We start from the raw sequence: 19,968 nt of genomic DNA, 5'->3' as shown, positions 1-19,968 counted from the left end.
GTTTTCTCCGCGACGTTTTCGGCGGGCACCGCAGGCTACCACACTACGAAGACATGCTAAGAAAACAGGAGAAATGCCTTACATACTGGCCTTTGAATTCACTGAATTTTTGCTTTAAAGTAATTAAAAATTCCATCTGTAAATGGTGTAGCACCTTGTTAATGTCGGCTGAGAAAATATTTTTGTTAAGAGACCTTTTTATCCCCCAATGTTGTATATGCGCCTCAATTATGGGATGGAATTCTGGTTTTTATTAACGTACAGAAGGTGTTTACACATTCTTAGAAGGATTTCAGTGCTGTTTAGTGTTAAAATATAAAGAATATTTTTTGAAATGTTCGATCTGATAACCTTTTTTCTAGACTATAGGTCTGCATTGCGATTTCGATGATAGATGGGCTTTTCATAAAAATGTCAAGGGGTATTGATTTCTATTCCTCTTCCACTACTTTCCAGAGTCTATCAATCGTGGCGGGTTTACGCTTAGAAAGATCTATTATCAAGAGACCAAAGAGCCAATAGTACACAGGTGAAACATCATGGGAAGACTTTACAAGAATATGTTTAAAAGGTATAAATGCAGTACCTATACCAGTCTTTCGCTTTTCAAGAAATATAGCGGTACTTTCCAAAGTATGAATTGCTGCTTTGATTGATGAAGTTTCATTCTGTGAAATTAATGTCATAAAGAAATGGAACATTTTTTGTATAAGTATAGGACGAAAGGTTTTCTCTTGCCAGTAGGTTGAGTTGATTTTAACATTTTTTCTTTTTTTTAATTTGCCATTGTAAGAGAATCCTGCAATAATCATAAACTCCTTACTGAAACTTTCGTTGCATTCACATAACCAGGTACGTACATTTTTTTCTCTCTGTTTTCGATAATAAATATATATTTTATTGTTGTTGTTGTTGCATTCATTTAGGCTAATTCAAGCTTCATCAAATGTCACAATGTATATCCATTTAATTCCTAAATAGTTTTCATACGGGGTTCTACAAATTGTTCTCCGTTGAGACGCATCCTCAGCAAAAGCTGGTGAACATTATGTATTTTTAGCTTTTTTAAGTTAGAAATCTTGATTTATTATTTTATTTATTGCTGCTACAGATGGTGTCCGCCAAAAACATCGCAGAGGAATACGTCGCGGAGAAAATAAAGCAGGGCGAAAATGTCGTCGAATAAAACATCGTAGGAAGGTGAGAAAAAGGCAAAGATAAAACATAGCAGTTCTAAAACATCGTCATCGAAAATATCGTGGTAAAAAATAAAGCACCTACAAATCATCGTATGACTATAAAATCGCAGACATACGTTTTTTAGGCTTTAAAAAAGTTGTAACAGCGTGTTTACATAATGATTTGTGACGGCAAGAAGGAGGAATGAAGTATATTTTTAAATTCGAGTCTATCCAGTGACTGATGCTAAAAGCGAACAGATTGCCGTTAATGTTCCTTTCTGAACTAACCAGCAAGAGTAATCGAGCCGTAAAATCTCTGAACACTGGTAGTTCGATCCGGCGAGTGAATTGGCTGCATGAGATTTTCGTAGTTTGCCTAAAGTATAACATCGGTCTAAACCAGTTCCTAAGAAAGTTCTCCATAAATCAGATAGCTTTTTAAGCAGATAGCTCTAGGGTGCTTCGCCATAATTCAGTAAATCATAAGCCCTTACTGAAATATTATGTAGATGATATGTTTCGTCATAACTAACGACTCAGCATCCAAACAATTAACTACACTCCTTGCATGAAAATGCTAATGACACTTTAAAAATACGAATGATATGAAACAAAACAAGACTTAATTTTTCACTGAAGGAATGTCAGATTAACAAAGGGGAAAGAAAATAATCTGATAGTTTGATAAGTAACTGAAAAATTTTAACCGAAGTAACCTCATCTTCCTTTTCCTAATCAATTTTAGATTACTTTTCTCATTATAAAATATTAATAAAACTTTATAAAAGAGTTTAATTAATTAATGACCTTTATTAGTTAACTATGTAAGCTTAAATATTTTATTAAATTGATGCAAGTTGATTTTATTTTATACTCATTTTCAGTTTCTGATTAAGTTTCTTTCTTACTTTATCAGGAAAAATTCATTAGTTCATTGAAAAATATAAAATACAAAATAAAGATATTGGTTACTCCTACTTGCGCTCACAGATAATTGCTCGAATATGCATTTACAACTTTTAAAATCTGAAAAATGCATAGCTGCAATGTTATCGTCATGTTATGATTTACAGGTACTTTATTTTTTACGACGATATTTTCGATAACGATGTTTTGAAATTGCGAAGTTTGTGAACTACTTTTTTTTTTTTTTTTTTTTTTTTTTTTTTTTTTTTTTTTCTGACGACAATGTTTTGTATTACGATGTTTCAGAACCGCGATGTTTTCTCCTTGCTTTCTTTTCTTCTTTCACGCGATGTTTTGTCCGACCATCTTTTCATCTTGCGTTGTTTACTCCGAGACATTTTCCTCCGCGGCGTATTTGCCTGTAACCGCAACAGAGTATTTAAAACTCTGCAATTTCCGGTGGCGGATTTTCTGTTACCAACGATTTAACTTTAGAAATACTAGAAACAGTCCGTAGCTTTTCGGATGTTCGTTTGGAGTCTTCTTTCCACGTAGAAGTAATGACTGACGGTTTTTTCCTTTACGATTAATAATGTTCCTTACTTTGCGCTTATAAATTTTAAAACAATGCATTACACGGTGTTTCTGAATTACGGAAAAGGAATATTTAATGTTCAGAAGTGCAAAACCATATCCTTCAATCCACAGCTTGTTTACATGCGACATTTTAAAAGACGAATAAATTTTTAAAAAGCAAACAATATTCTCATTTTAAACAATAAATTTTTATTCTAAGACATTTGCTTTTTTTAAGTTCTTTATCGAAATCGTTCTAAAAGTGCGTAAACCCCCTCTGTATTATAATTATATACCTTTTGTTATTTTCTCGGGATGAACCATGGGCAGCAAAGGCCGCATGCGCCCTGCGGCCATGAGTTTCACGTGCCTGCTCTTAGTGATATTTACGTAATTAATAAAAGTCGCAATAAAGAAGAGTAATAATAATAATCAAGAGAGTGATAATAATAAAACGCAAAGAGTAATAATAATAAGCAGCAAAGACTCGCGCTAAGAGTTGCTTTGTATACCAGACAACAAATTGCTTAAAAATAGATGAATTTCTGTTGTTCAAATTGTAAACTTACAGGACTGAAGATCTTCAGAAGACTGCTTCAAAGATCATATTATTAACGGGAAACTGTAGCACTGAAAATCATTTTCATTATTCAATGGAATTTGATTTTTTTTTCGGATATTGTGCATCCCTTCATGAGTTATGCAAGTTGAGTTTATGAGTTTTTTGTTTTATTTCATGCCAACAGAACTGGCAAGTATAAAAGGAAACTATCTTGCTATGAAGGTAAAAGGTGTCTCTGTAAAATTCATTTGCAAAAGTTTCAGTAAAGCAGGAATCTACTAATTAATCTAACATTGTACATTTCAACGCTAATATCAAGGTAATGAGGTAATCATGGTTTAGAACCCAAAGAAAGAAAGAAACGACACTTTTCTATTAATGGAGCGAAATGTGAGCCAAAGCGCCAAATATGGTAGCCTGTTATCGTGTCATGAAAAGCTGTGCAGTGATAATGCAAATAATGTTTAATATGTCATGCACTCGGAGATCTGTTTTCTCTTAAAAAAATCAGAGAACTGCAGAAATGCGACATTGCGCATATTAAATATTACTTTACTTTGCAAGCTAAAGCAGCTTTTTTTTTTTTTTTTTTTTTTTTTTTTTTTCAATAAAATGTTCCTCGGAAAGATCTTATGAAATTCTGTAAAACTCAAAGTAAAATCAATTTTCGTAGCTCAAGTTTTTCATTTTAATAATTTATCTAATGTTTACGATAAATTCAATATCTCAAATACGTTCCCTCATCATAAATGCAAATATTGAAAAACTCAGTTTCGAAAGTCAAACAGAATATAAAGTTCTTCAGAAAAATTTGTAACAGTTAGTGCACTATTTGCGAAGATTCTTTGGCTTTCATATATACGTAAGATCGATTTGAAAATAAACAGAATGTTCTTCCAAATTTTCACAAAATTTCACATCAAATGTTGCAAAATACCTCTCTGCAAAGTGTGTATTTTCAATTGCCAGTTATGCGTTATTTTATCGAAATAATCTTCCAATTTATTTTTTATGAACTTCGTCACTTCAGCTGGTAGAAAGCTAAGGCATTCTTCGATGCTTTTATTCTTGCATTTTTCGCTGTAACCAATCAACCCATTATTTTATTTTGAAGAAGATTGAAAACGCTTCTTTAAACTAAAAAGCGTTTCTCCAAAAGTTTCATTTTGCACAAAGCTTAAGAATTGCCCACCATACAGGCAATGTATTTTAAATTATTTCTAATTTTTCTTGTTAAATCTGCCTTTTAATAAAGACGCCCTAAATGTTATCTTATGTGATTGCACTACTTCTATATCACTATAACTGTTTTCTTTTCAAGAGGACCACCAGCTGCCGAACGGTAAAATAGTTAAACACTATTTGTTCGGTGTGAGGTTTGAATTCCGCTAACGGGCTGGCTGCATGGGCATTTTCATTATTTCCCCCGTGTGTAGCGTGTATACGAGCCAGTTTCCCTTAGGAATTTCTCCACGAAGGCAGCTCTTCCCTTAAGCAAATAGCCCTTGAATACTTTGGGGTAATCAAATGAACCAAACCAGCCTTTTGAGGAGAACAAACGAACATGATATTCATACTATTTTTTTCTCCATTAATGACTTAAATCTGCCGAACTGCCAGAAGTTAACTGTTAGCATTAGGTCAAATTTTCCTCCTCGGCAAAGAGAGTATTCTGTTGCTATTATTTCGTACTATTTTTACTTCTGTAAGGTTTCAAAATCCTTATTTTTAATCGCTTTTAATTAAATATACTATTACCTTCTCTCTGATATCCGAAAGTTGTGCTCTTTAAGTTGGATTACGATTAGTTACTCTTATTATTAATTAATTTACTGGTTATTTAATTTACTGATTTAATTTATTGGCTAATGCTTATGCTAAGGAATAATGCAATTTCAGTTTTAATTTAAACCTTCCAAACGAAAATTTTCCTTTAACGTACTATCAGCATAAACTCAATTATAAAAGTAATGAATGAATATTCAAAGAGGGATAAAAACTGATTTCTTTAAATCCACGAAAATTATCAGTAAATTTCAAAAACATTTTTTTCAAGTGCATCAGTTTTAGTAAATACCTATGGACATTCTTACTTATATGCTAATCTTTTTTATGAAATACACATTGTTTTAAAATGTGCATGTCTTTTAATAAAATTTCTAATATGAATGTTTAATATAATTTGGAACTTTTTACTATATAGAACTTTTTTTTCCAGTTATCAGTGCCAAGGACCTAATACCTTGTGACCCAAATGGTAAGAAATGTCAAATAATTTGTAGTATTTAAGGATGAGTATTTCTGAAGAATTTAAAAACTCAGTTTGTATTTTCTCAAATACTTTCATAAGAAAAAAAATATAGGCATAAAATATAATTGTACGTAAAACTCAGAGGCGTCAGTAAACAAAAGTAAAAAATACAGAATGCTTATGGTGCTTATGGAAGCTTATGGTGCATAAGAGACTGCGTAATCTTTTCTCGGAATTTTAGCCATCTTCTCTCCAATGAGTTTTAGTAAGTTCGGATAAGTAAGGCCATATTGTAAGTATAATAGAAACTGGACTTTCGAGCGCTATCAGACTGTTTTTGATTATCTTGTAGGGTTTATATTTATTTTAACTAACATTTATTTTAAGTTTAAACTATCTTTCCTGTCAAGCCTTTACTTTTCCCTAGAATTGCCAATGCCAGAGTATGTAAATTGTAGTAGAACGCGCAGAGTATTCAAATTTTAGCAGAAGTAAGTTGAGTTTAAATAGAAGGGAAACGAGATTGTATGTGTGCTTCTTGAATCGCGAACGTGAAGGTTGCTAGGTAGAAATTTAAGAACCGCGCGTTTCGGCCTGTGTGCCTATTTCGGCAGTTCGTTGAATCTTCAACTGCTTAATTAGTAAGCTTGCTGAATCTCAGCTGTATTTTAGAACGCGGTTAAGTTAGTTACGATTTTAGAGCCTCGTAGGTAGGGATCTCGTTATTTATTCCTCCTGTCATTTATTTTTAGTTTCACATTTTTGTTTTGTTAAACCGTCGGGTCGGCTTAGTTTGTGAGCGTCAAGTGAACGCAGCTGTTATTTCTAAAGTGGAATAAAAAGGGATTTAAACCCTTCTTACGAGTTTGTGTAATTTCCAGTTCATACCAGTCACTACCACTGTTGCTGATAAGTTGGGGCCTCGCAACACTATAATCTTACTGATCATACTTTTCAACCATCTTATCGTTATGATTTTCATCTTAAGATCATTATTATCTTCCATCTTTTCATCCTATGACTATGATTTTCGCCTTCTTCATTTCTTGAGTTTCAAACCTTATCTTCCATTAAAAAATTAAATAAAGTATTCAGACTGACTGCATGAACTTAAAATAACTTTTCCTCTGATATAAGCTACGTGATATCATTCCATATTCTGACCAGGGCCACCGCTAAACATTTTGCCGCCTCTAAATTCTCTGTCAATTTAATCCCTGAGGTCCTAAATTCAGTTTAATCTCTGCGGGTACTAAATTCAGTTCTCCGTCATCTCCTTAAATTCTAAAAATCATGCCACAGCTAATTTCCGCTGTCCGGTGACTCCCCTAAATTCTAAAAATTTTGCTTCTCGTTTCTTCTCTAAAGTCTGCACCCCTAAATTCTGCCGCGCGGTGCGACCCTGCCAGTTACGTCAGCTCTACGAGAATTTCTCGAGAAAATTTAATAAAGCCTAATCTAGTATTTAAATACATTAAATGAAATTTATTTAAATGAGGTCCTTTATTAAATTGTTATAATTTGAACAAAAAGCTCAACATAAAATTTTCTCTCCACTTCGCTATTTCATGATTATAACCATGATTCACATAAAATTCCGTTCTTCATCTTGCAATTATGTTTGTCAATAGATGGCGCCACTATACTTTTAACCTGAGTTTCAGTTCTAAAATTTTTATCTCTTGCTAAAAAGAAAAAAGCTAAAAATGAAGAAAGTATTTATTTTAATAATTTGCAAAAATGTACATTCGTTTCACTCAGTACGTAAATGTCACAAGAAATGGGAAAGTTCTTTTATACGTATGAGATTATCTTTCACAAAAATGTAAACATTTTTTTATTTCCGTGAAAAGTTATTTTGATTTCACTTTGTTTATTTCAGGTTTGAGTGATCCTTTCGTGATTCTGCAGCTGGTACCTAAGCACTTGTTTCCTAATAGCAGCACTTTCAAAACCAAAACTCATATGAGGACTCTTCATCCTGTTTTTCAGGAATATTTCGAGTGGTAATATATTTGTAATTTTAATCCTGGAATAACCATCTGCGTACCTTCCTTACTTAATCCAGGGCTCAATATCTGAAATTAGTAATGCCGGAGCCCAAGGGAAAACCGTCAGGAAAGGTAGACATAATTAAATAAATAAAATAAAGATTATTAAAATAAAATAAAATATAAGGAAATCGTGATTAAATTACTGACAAAGAGTTAATGAGTAAAGTAAGATACCGGGTTCATCTTATTTGGGGTTTCGGCTGAAATAACAATATTGACTACTTTGTTACAACATTGCATCCACAGATGGCGCTACTGATTGAAACACTATTTTACTTTTCAAACTGGACAGTTTCTCGAAATTCTAGTTTTTGCTCATTTTTCAAAATGATGTCAAAGCACTAAAGAAGAAACTTAAGCAAATTTACAATATTAGTGTTAAAGACAGCAGCAAACTTACTTGTGGAAATGAATGATTCATTTTGTAAATTTTTAATTTGTGAACCTAGGGTATAATTTTCAATCGCTAATTACGATTTAAAGCAATCGAGACTAAAAGGAATGTGTATTTACGTACTATCGCAACCACCTTGGTAAAACATCACCAAAGCTTTAGAACACAACAAACTGGTGACCACGCGCAAAGCAATTATTCAGGCAACCATGGCGGATGACAAATATTCAGTTTCCAACGTCGCTATTTTCGTTATGTGTTCTTTTTGTTGTATTCCAAGTTCCAACAGCTTTTATAGAAAAAATATGATTATTTTTTGTCTTAAACTAGATTTTAAAATTTGCGCTAGTAGGATTTTCCTATAATAGAAAATAAATAGGTGACAGTTCTGCAGGAATACATTATTTTGCCACAAAATCGCTAAACGAACAGTGCTTCGAATTCTTTCTCAAACCAATCGCTACGAAATGTCCACCGCAACAAAAGAAAAAAAAAACCGTTTATAACTAGGTTTACTAACGGCCTTTTGAAAGAAATATATAGTTGAAACATAAAATAAATATTTAACACATCATTTTTTACAAAAAAGTATTTTTTCCCTTTCGTAAAACTGCGCTAAGGTGATTCCGATAATGCGTAAGTACCAAGGAGTGACCCTGCGTGTGTGTGTTTGATTATGCAGAGCACTCGAGGGCTATCTGAATAGGGGGAAGGACGCCTTCGTGGAGGACTTTCTAAAGGAAACTGGCTCGTATACACGTTGCACATGGAGAAAAATCATGAAAACTTCGGTGTAGCCAGCCCGTTTGAGGGATTCGAACCTCGGACAGAACTACCAGTGTTCAGCGATTTCACCGCTCGGCTGCTGGTGGGCCGGGCTGACCTTGAATTGAGTTATTATTTTTTTTTTTCACCCAACAAATTGCTGAGTATTGTGAAAAAAAAAAACCTCGGTTGAGACTTTTCCTAAGAGCACCTTTTATTTACTTTAAATCGGGCCAACCAGCGGCCGAGCGGTAAAGTCGCTGAACACTAGTAGTTCGGTCCGAGGTTCGAATCCCGCGAACGGGCTGGCTGCATGGGCGTTTTAGTGGTTTTTCCCATGTGCAACGTGTATACGAGCCAGTTTCCCTTAGAAAGTCCTCCACGAAGGCATCCCTCCCCTTAGGCAGATAGCCCTCGTGTGCTTTGCCATAATTAAATAATCCAATCCAATCCTATTCACTTTAAATCACAGATTTATCGATCTCCTTCAAAATAGTTCCTATGGGAAGGTGTAGATTTTCTTGTTGACAATCTTCATAGCAGTACTGGAGCTCCGAAATTGAAATGGCCTACAGTTGGTCAATCACAATCTCACAGTCTCCTTATTGTTTCCTTTGGTTCTAAAATGGTTCCCTTTAAATGAATTTGCATTCTAGGAAACAAGAAAAATAATTAGACTGAGGTCGGACTAAGACGGAGATTGTGAATAACGGGGATGCAGTTTCGAGCCAAAAGCACATTTACAAAAAATGCCGCGTGACAGAGTGCATTATCATGATAAAGTTGCATTCATTAAAATTTGCTGAACATTCGTGTGATTTAAACTTAACTTTTCTGCTACTTATCTCGGTCAATTGAAGTTTTGCAAAAGTTTCGGTAGCTTTGCGCTCCAGCTTGAAACAGAGCTTTATGGCGCATCTTTCCTCCAAGTTCAGATCATTCGGATCATATTCGTGATGCACAAAGAAAACTCATTTCATGATAAACGCAGTTAAGGAATAGATATGAACTCTGCGGGATGTTGTCGTTTGAACTAAAGCTGTAGGAGAGATTGATATCAGTGCTGTGTAAAGGGCAACCGCGCTGATCCTCCCTGTTGAGCACTATGCAACCAGCGCGATTAATTTGTTTACAGACTTCGTATTTCTCCATTTGATAGCCTAATTTTCTGTTTTGTACTCATATTGAAATTGTATATTACTTTCTGATAACTGAAAAAAAAAATGTTCAGCTTACAGTATTCGAATTTAAAATTTGTACGTTCTTGTTAAATGAAAAGAGATGAACTAATATCGAAAAACATTTATATTTTGTCATCATATTTTATTATCAAATTTTTTCCGTCTTATACCATACGCAAGCTAACTAATTGCTTCTTATAGAAAGGAGAATACACTGGTGTGCAAAAATTAAGGACGAAGCGGAAAAATTAGCATATCAGCTGAACGAAGAAGCAGAGCGGACAGAAAGACCAATCAGGAGATTAAGTAAGGTGATGTACGGTAGCACATGCGCAGATATGCAGGTAGACGTAATAGGGGAGTGTCTGAGTAGTATAAAGCATGTTGTCGGTGTAAGATCAGTATTTCTGGCAAAGAGATTGCACGCCGTATAGCAGTTAAAATCACACCGAGTTTGCCTCAGCGAGAAATGGCGAATAATCAATCTGTTAGACGACATCTGGATGCTTTTACAAGAGATCGAATCATTGGGAAGTTGGAGGAAGGCCGCAGTGTGCAAGTGTGGCTGCAGAGTTCGGAATTGCTCACAGCATCGTTTCACGACTTTGGAGACAATTTCAAACTACAGGAACAGCTATCCGGGGGTTTAGTAGTGGTCGTCCACGAGGAACCACACCCGCAGATGAACGGTATATTGCCTTACAGGCCAGAAGAAACAGGCGGCAGACAGCGGGAGAAATCGCTAGACACACGACACAGGCGACTGGACGACCGATATCGCGTTTTACCGTGGCCAGAAGACTGCACGGTGGTGGTCTGTTTGGACGACGCCCTGTACGGTGTGTACCTCTAACGCCTGCCCATCGGAGAAGGCGTTCTCTGTGGTGCCGGGAACACCGGAATTGGAGAGACAATCAATGAGGACGAGTACTCTTTACAGATGAGAGCAGATTCAGTCTGAGTAGCGATTCTCATCGCATACTCATCTGGAGAGAGCGGGGAAGCCGCAATCATCCCTCGAACATCATTGAAAGGGACAGGTATGGGGGTGGCGGTGTTCTCGTTTGGGAAGGCATCATGCTTGGTAGTCGTACAGACCTTCACATCTTCGACGCAGGTTCAGTCAATGGAACCCGTTATTGTAACGAGATTCTTCTTCCATATGTGCGTCTTTTTAGAGGCGCTATGGGTTCGCAGTTCCTTTTCATGGACGACAATGCACCATGTCATCGCACAGTAGCTGCCGAACAGCTCTTAGAGGGTGAGGATATTGAGCGTATGGATTGGCCGGCACGATCTCCGGATCTTAATCCCATCGAGCATGTATGAGATTTTCTAGGCAGACGCTTGGCTGCTCGTACCTTACCACTAGTAACGATTCCGGAGCTTCGATTGGCGCTGCAAGACGAATGGGCAGCAATGCCTCAAGAACTCATTGACACCCTCATTCTCAGCATGGGCAGACGCTGTGAAACCTGCCTAGCAGTCAGGGCAGATCATATCCCCTATTAAAGACCGGATGTTTCTTGCTGGACACCCATCACAGGGATCTTTCGGCCTTCAGTCGCATTGCGCTCCATGCTACTTTTTCAATAAAGCTTCTTTTTATCCCTCTGATTTCTCTTTTAGTAAATGTTGCTTACATTACTCATGTCCTTACGTATTGGGGATCTTACGGTATTAAATGTGTTGATTTGGAAAGCTTTTGTACAAAGTTATATTGAAAAAACCGTCTCGTCCTTAAATTTTGCACACCAGTGTATATTGTAATACCTTTTTTGTAAATTTAACATTTCGGTGCTCTAGCGGCAAGCATTTTGATAAGGCGTCTAATCACTGGCTGCGAGGTTATTCGTAAATACATCATAGTTTAAACTCCACGGGATATTTTATATCTTCATTACTAAATCAATTTACCTTAAATGGTTAGCAAAATGGCAGCAGAAATTTCCATGCTATCATTAGCGTTTTAGTGCCTGAAGCTATTTACTACATTACCATTAAAATCTTTCAAGAAATCCCCTTTCGTAGCTGCAAATGTTCTCATTAATGATCATCAAAGGACAAAATTTATGCTTACATTAAATCGCTCAAGATTTATTCACGTGCTTTTAAAGTATAAATTTCCAATTGACTTAATTCTTTTCAGAAAGACTTTTCACGCAGATACTGCCATTTAATAAACTTGCTGTTTTAAGAAATGTCCAAAGTTATTCTGATTTCATGAAATATCTTTGCGGTATTAATGTAACACAATTTTTTTTTTAGAAAGAAAGAAAATATTGTCTTAAAAAGAGCTAAAATGATTATGTTTTAAATTATGTGACTGTGTGGCTCTTACTTTGAAAGACTGCAATCTTTATTCGTTTCTAATTGGATTATATCGCTTGCTGGAAAGATATGTTAATAAACTTATGTTTCCATAATATGTGCACTTCTTTTACATTATAAGTGCGTATTTTTCACGCAAACACTAGATGCTTCCCATCTCTGAATTTTATACATTTATTTGAAATTACATCGTATTACATCCTATTTAAGCCTCGTTTGTCCCATCCTTCTCAAGAGATTTAAAACTTTTTGTATTATTACTTGTGCTGGCACTTCCTTATAAATACGGCCGCCGCTATTTAAACTTTGACACTATGCCCTGCAAATTGTTGCCAAACGGTCGGTAATAACCATGGTCATTAATAGATTGCCTGTCACTAGAAATGCATTGGGTTGGGTTACCATTTTGAAGGCTAATGGATTTAAAGTTGTAAATTTAGTGGTTGCAAGTTGGAAATCCTTTGGAGGTGAGAATACTTTTGACTATATATTATAAGCAATAGCGGAAATAATGCGGCCGTAAATTGTATGCAAAAAGTGGACATGTTTGCTATGTAAGTTTTTACGTTTTTCTGAATCAAAAATTGGCGCCGTAATAAGAAAGCGCCTTTGTGTAGTTTGTTATTTCGATTTTACTCCGTATTCTTCGTTTAGTAGTAGTTTAATAAGATATGTAATTTCATGCTCATTCCAGGCCCGTGAAATGGGAAATATGTGGTGCCATTTCTGCAGCCGTAAATTTTGTGGTGATGGATTACGATTACATGAGAAAAAATGATTTCGAAGGAGAGGCTTACTTGGCTCTTCATGCTCTGGCTGGTGCGGATGAAGAGAGAACATCGGACCCTTTAGAGCTTGTTCTCATGAGCCCTAGCAATAAATGTAAGTTTTATGCGACATTTTCTTATTTCTTCTGAACATTTGCGAAGCTAAATGAAATGTTTATATTGCTACAAATTTTGACAGGTTAAATAATTGAATTGTATGCATGTTTTGTATCTTTAAATTGAATGCTGTAAGAAGCTATAAATATTTCTTCTCTAACAAAATACAATTTATAATTGAAAAACATAGTAATTGAGAAAAGTTTACCTTAAGTTGCATCTCCATTGTCAAATGAATTAAAATATCAAATGTAATCCTTATAAATATGTTGAGCTTCCAATATTTTCCAACATTCCTTAAAATGCTAAATTAATGCAAAATATCCTTCATGCCTGAAATTTAAATTTGCAGCTATTTAACTTCAGAAGAATCAAAATAGTATTTCTTTGAATTTGATTTTTCCTAGTAACAAAGTAACAATGTGGCTTATTCTTTTTCTAGTTGTTCGAAAATGAAAATTCACATTGCATGTTTAACATTAGACGTGCATACTTATAATTTAATTTCGGAATTTTTAAATTATATGTATCAAAAAGGAATTTCACCTTTTTCAGGAATGATAATTTTTTGTTAAAACACGTGAATAATTTAAATTCACTATATATTATCAAAAACGCTTACACTATGCCCTTGGAAAAACAATTTTCTTTTATAATTTATGAAATCAGTTTACCGATGCATTCGTCTATGCTAAACCCCAAGTATAAAAATTTGATGATTTGAATGAAAAAAATATTTCTTTAAAACAGTGATTCTGAATCGTTTTCTACAGGGTCTAAAGCAAAATTCTTACGTACCTCTATAGGATCTAACTCTCTTTGGCCACATAAACTAATCTAGATCCTACTTATGAACCTCGCGACTTCTCGCACAGGCGTGAAATAATATCAGGACAGAAGAAGGATTAAAATAACCCTTTATTATTTTAAACAATGAACAGAAATGCACGTAATTCGTGCTTTACAGGTAGCACCGACAACTTGCGGTGGAACTTAAGCGTTGTTACACAAATCAATTCAAGTCTTAAAAAGAGTAGTGCTGTACTAGCACATTTCAGTTACAACTAATGAGGTTTACAGACATATTTTATTGAAGAAAGCTTGAGATATGAGAGAATCGTTCAGGGTTTTGGAAAAGTGGGCCAGAAAGGTCATTTGACTCTATTTTGTAACTATATTTAAAGCAATGCGTTTTAGTTACCAATTTATATTCGGTAACAGCTAGTTATTGCACCTCAGTACATTTCTTTGTGTTGATGCACAGTTATTAGGCGATGGTTTGTCATATTGTAATTAGCCATATTCTTCCATCCTTGCTTTGCTGTTGAGACAGATTTGATAGCATTATTAAGTCTCTGCCAAGTGGAGCTGCAATAAGTTTAAAAAAAATTAGTTTGCATACTTTATTAGAGATAGACCGAAGATGTATAGACTAAGGCCATTTATTCTAAAACAAAAGAGGCAGCTGACGGGTTTTCGTTTGGATCCATGGAGGTTATTAAGTGATGGTTTGTCATATTGTAATTAGCCATATTCTTCCATCCTTGCTTTGCTGTTGAGACAGATTTGATAGCATTATTAAGTCTCTGCAAAGTGGAGCTGCAATAAGTTTTAAAAAAAATTAGTTTGCATACTTTATTAGAGATAGACCGAAGATGTATAGACTAAGGCCATTTATTCTAAAACAAAAGAGGCAGCTGACGGGTTTTCGTTTGGATCCATGGAGGTTACAGTAGATGGAGTAAGCAAAAAGACTCAAAACTGAAGCCGAGGAAATATCAACCATGGACCTTATAAGAGATAGAGTAACCCAGTGGGCGGGCCGCGCGTCACCCACATGTCCTCAAGAAAGAGTAGGGACGATCTGGTTTACCTTAACACTGAAACCTATGGCGTTTGAATCAAATAATTTTTTTATAATTATTAAATGTGATACGTTGTATAAGTGATGAGAGTATGAAGGTCACAGTTTTTTCAAATAAAATTTAAAAATATCTCTTTAAAGCACTTTTTACTGCATTTTGCGCTTTCTTTTCACGGGTAATTCTTCTACAAACATCATTACTTTGATAAAGCAGTAAGAACTCTAAACACAAAATTTATGAATTTACATTTGAGTACAGATAAAGTAAAATTAAATAAGAATGATATTACATGAAGCTTTGAAACAAATAAAGCAAAATTAAAGAAAATTTGATATATATTTTAAATTTTATGAGCATTTTCAGGCAGTGGTTTTTAAAATTATCATAACATTACAAGACGATCATTTATTTGATCATAGATCATTAATTATTAACATCATAAGATGATTATTTATTTTAATAATCCATAAAATTCGGAGCATAAATTTTTCTCAGTGTAATGAAAATAAATAAATAAAATCTGGAAGCACTCAGATTTTTATGTTACGCTCAAAGGGAAGTTTTTAACGCATTGTGTGTTACCTCTATTTATTGAATATCATGATCTTCGCACGTAAACCACACAAAATTCAATTCATCAGCAGTATCATAAAATATTTGAAAACAATATATCTTTAGAATTTCCGCGCTGAAAATAAAAATATTATTTTCCGTACAGTGTTGCCATTGCTCGCTTTGAACTCTTTGAGTTTCTTAATAAAAAATTTGTTAAAGTTTTACAAAATATGAAATGCATTAAAACAAATTCGAAATTTGGCTGTTCGAGTGGAGGATTACGTTATTCAAAATTTGATGGCTCTAGATACCGTCGTTTTTTTTCACAGTGCGAGAAGCATACATGTATTCATGTATATTATTCATTATTAAATTTCTTTAAATATAATACAAGGCGATAATATTTAGTGGCAACAATTTGCAAAGTGAAACGGACGTTTATAATGAAACAGCATAAAATGCCGTTTCGAAACTAATAGCCTTTCTGGGCTCCCGCCCCTTTGGGCTAATAAATTTAAATTCACAGTAAATAAAAAAATCTTATGCAGAACTAGAATTAAATTTAAAAAAATAATCACTATAAAATGTTAGCACAATCAATTATCACAGTTTGCAATTTTGACATTACAATAAATGTATAAAAATTATTAAAGTGTTAAAAGTATTTATCACTATGATGGACACCATGATGTACAAAGTGTTTATCACTATGATTATCACTATGATGTATTGTGAAATATAATTGAAATAAAACTCCTTTATAAAAAATATGCTACAATATTCATCTATAATCTTAAAAAAGCAGCACAACTAGGAATTTTAAGCCAAAACTTTCAAAGATTCATTTTTAGGTATTTTAGTATTTTTTACTTATTTAATTAAATAAAAAGCATAAAAATTACAAGAGAAAATTCTTTGTTTGAAATTTTCTATTAGTTCAGATTTAAAATAATATTTTCTAAAAGAAGTAGTTACAAATTTCCTTACAGCATAGGAAAAGCTAAAAAAATAGCCAGGCCTGAAACCATGCAACAGCTTTATAATTATTTGGAACGTTAATTATGCTTGATAAATATGCTAAATTTTTAAAAATCAATCTCAATTTCAAAAATAAAAATTTCTAAAAATTCTAATTTGTGAAATGAGGTGCTACAACCAACATTTTCTTGACAATTATACACACTGCAATAGACAACAATTGTAAGTTTTTGCAAGTAGTCCCTACTCCTCCGGATGTGGTCAAGGTGACAGCCGGGAATGCGTCAGAAGAGGGAGAAAAGCCATTTGAGTTGGCCTGTTTCTTATAAGGTCCATGATATCAACAGCGTGATATCACGAATGATGATGGCCGCCGTGTAGCGTGCGGATAAGACGAAGCCTTTGATTATTGTTGTACTGAACCTGCTTAGCGGGATGAAATGGGTCAGTGCGGCGCTCAAGGATGCAACAATTAAATGTGTGATTCACAATTAAGTTGCTATGACCAGCCTTTTCAAGCTCGTCTGTTTTATAGACTCGTCAACAATCTGAATATAATGTCGATTCTTCGTGGTCTACAATCATTGATATCAGTGTGCTCGCTTCTCAATTTGAAACCTTAACAAGAAAGCACTCACCACTTTCACGGCATAACCCGCTGTATATCCACTATTGGGGAATTGCCAACGCTGTTTCTTTACCTCGCGAACAAACCCTTGTCTGTTTCAATTACATTATTGCATTTATTTCGGCTACTTTTTATTATATTTACTATTTATTGCTGGATTTATTTCAGGTATATTATTGCATTGAATATTTTTTATCATTCATTCGGCAAACAGAAGTCGAAAGTGCTTATGGTTGCCCTTCGTTTGGGTACCGTTTTTTACATAATTTGGCAATTTATCGTGGGGGGCGTAAAAATCAATTAGTACCGGATTTACTAACTTAACTGAAATGATTTTACCTGCCTCCGAGCGATGTACATTGTGTCATTCCCATATCTAATGCGCACATATGTAAATTAGATGCAAAATTAATATGTCCGTTTAAGTGATATTGTCTTTGTGGCCAACCCTGCGTGTATGTACATATAATATACTATAATGTAATATAAATGAATATTCTGAAAAGCATATGCATTCTCAATAACTTGGATGCGTATTTTTTAGCTGATATCTTGGCTACACTGGCTGTTAGAACTTGGGACAAGGAAGCGATGGAACTGCTTCGCCAAGAAAAGCGAAAGCATTCTTGATGATACTGTTCGTTGTACTATCGGTATTTAATGCATGTATTTTCTTTGTACGCGTCGTTCTTCCTGTGAACGTGCTGCACAAATTCATCTGGTGTCGTGATGTATTGTTCCTGTGGACCAATGTAACTGGTGAAGTCAAATAAGTATTGTTGATAAGTATTGTCGTTTTAAAAATGAAAATTGGATGTTAAAAACTGTTTTCAATGTTTGAAATGGAAAGAAAAGATGTTTCACTTTTCACGTGAAGCATTATCAAACAATTTTTTTCTGGATGTCGATGGTGTTATCTAACTACAACATTATTTTGGTTTTTGACGTATGTAAGAAATTTAAACCTTTATTTATACAAGAATCGAAGCATATTTAAAGTATGCCGAGACTTGTAATTGGTCATTTTCAGAATAAATTGTCCCCAACCTTAGCTTGTTTCATTTCATTTCAAATTGTCCCCAACCTTAGTTTGTTTCATTCGTTACATATAGCACTTTACCAATATCCAAAATAACTGTTTTTAGCCCAAATTACGAGAAAGTGGACAAAAATAATATGCCAAGATAAAACTTTTTTCCATGATTAAGAAAAGGTGAAAGGAAGAAGAGTTATGTTATACAAAATTTTTGTTTTCTTACCTTAAGGCTAAAATTATTATTTCACCACAAATCCGAAATCTGCATTTGAAGTCTCGATTTTATAAGCCTCTTTACAAAGATGAGAATACTAAATATCATTTCAGTTTGAAAACTTTCTAATAAGCATTAGTTTAAAATTGTTCTTTATTTTGGAATATTTTGTGAATGAATTTATGTGTCGACCATTCAAATTTTCAAACACTTTGACACTGCTTGCAAGCTAATTATTTTTCCAAATTTGTTTCTACTTAAATCTCATTTGAAACCTTTATGTAGCTCTAATTAACATCCCTTCAGGACTGTAACTGTTCTATTCCATTTCCAGGCTTTCATTGCCTCGAGAAAATTACATACTTCATTTTTAGACATTCAAAGCCTGGGAACAAACACAAGTATTTTTCATCTTAAAGATTACAAAATTTAATATTGCAGTTTTCTGAATTGTTTTGATCAAATATTAAGTAGAAGATACAACTTTCTATTCTGAGGCAAGACTAACATAAAAATAGATTATTAAGTTAGATTAGATAAATTATGAAAAACGACTTCTTTAGGAATGATGACTTGGGGAGATAAGCAGAACTTTGCCTGAGTAACTGGTTTACAGTCATATTATACATAAAAACCAAGAATATTTCACGCAACTAGATTTAATCAACAGAAGCCAAACTGGAACTAAGTGCTAGGTCACAGAGGCCACTGAAAGTAGATGGAAAGTGACATCTACATGGGTAGTTAAAGTACATATAAAGGGCTTGTTAGTGAGTTCTAGTGCTTGTAATGGCGACAAGTTCCATGCAACGAATATCCCGCACAGTACCCAGATCTAAACTAGCTGAACAGTATCAGACACTTGATGTACTATCAGCTACATATGTGTTCAATTGGATTTGTCGCCCGGCACTCACGAGACAGCCCTATGGCTACTATACTAAAAGATTTGCTCTTCCCGATGAAGGGAAACCAGTGGTGACGTCAACGTCCTGCTCAAAAGCCAGGTTTCTCCCACTTCTATGAGTAAAGTGACATCACTGAGAAGATAAATGAGATACACCACTGTCTTGAGATCAGGAAGAGTAAGGTTTGACCTCCAAAGAGCATACTTTGTCTGTCTACTAAACTTGGACATCTCTAGGGCACTTCCCAAACTGATTTGGCAGCATAATACCAGCTATCAGCAATGATTAGAGCTACAAGAAGAATGAGCCAAAATGCCTAAAGGGGCCTCGAAACTCATCGCAGTCATCAACATCCTCCATCGCAGTCATCAACATCCTCCATCGCAGTCAGGGATGATCAACTACTCAAGATAGGCTAAGCTATCGGCTAGGCTGCGATCATAACAGTAAATGTTGGGTACAAGTAGAGGGAAGAAAAAAAGATTTTTAGCTTAAAAAGATTATGGCAGATTTATAACTTAAATAAAGTCTCTAAAACAGGTTATGGCAGATTTATAACTTAAATAAAGTCTCTAAAACAGGTATTCAGTTATAAAAAATGAAATTGCAGTTAATAAAATGTCTCAGCATTTCAGTTATATATCATGAAAATTTTACAAGTTCATATGCTTAATAACAATGAAATAATTATGATACAGG

The 19,968-nt window shown here is 34.4% G+C and overlaps 1 protein-coding gene across 3 annotated transcripts in view; it reads left to right on the top strand.

Annotated features, from left to right (window-relative positions):
- Positions 1 to 18,179, top strand: part of LOC118186652 (BAI1-associated protein 3-like) — a 600,433-nt gene extending 582,254 nt beyond the window's left edge. For all 3 annotated transcript variants that reach the window (XM_085808773.1, XM_085808772.1, XM_085808771.1), the window contains 4 exons: positions 5,444 to 5,482; positions 7,359 to 7,482; positions 12,896 to 13,083; positions 17,656 to 18,179. In XM_085808773.1, coding sequence (XP_085664899.1) covers positions 5,444 to 5,482; positions 7,359 to 7,482; positions 12,896 to 13,083; positions 17,656 to 17,741 — 437 coding nt within the window. In that variant the 3' untranslated portion in view covers positions 17,742 to 18,179. The remainder of the gene's footprint in view (positions 1 to 5,443; positions 5,483 to 7,358; positions 7,483 to 12,895; positions 13,084 to 17,655) is intronic.
- The last annotated feature ends 1,789 nt before the right edge of the window (positions 18,180 to 19,968 follow it).

This window comes from Stegodyphus dumicola, chromosome X2 (genome assembly GCF_044657685.1).
Source record: "Stegodyphus dumicola isolate Sdum_Otavi_A_Nest chromosome X2, ASM4465768v1".
NCBI classification, from domain to species: domain Eukaryota; kingdom Metazoa; phylum Arthropoda; class Arachnida; order Araneae; family Eresidae; genus Stegodyphus; species Stegodyphus dumicola.
The sequence above is the reverse complement of the archived record's forward strand: the minus strand, read 5'-3'. Positions and strand labels throughout refer to the sequence as shown.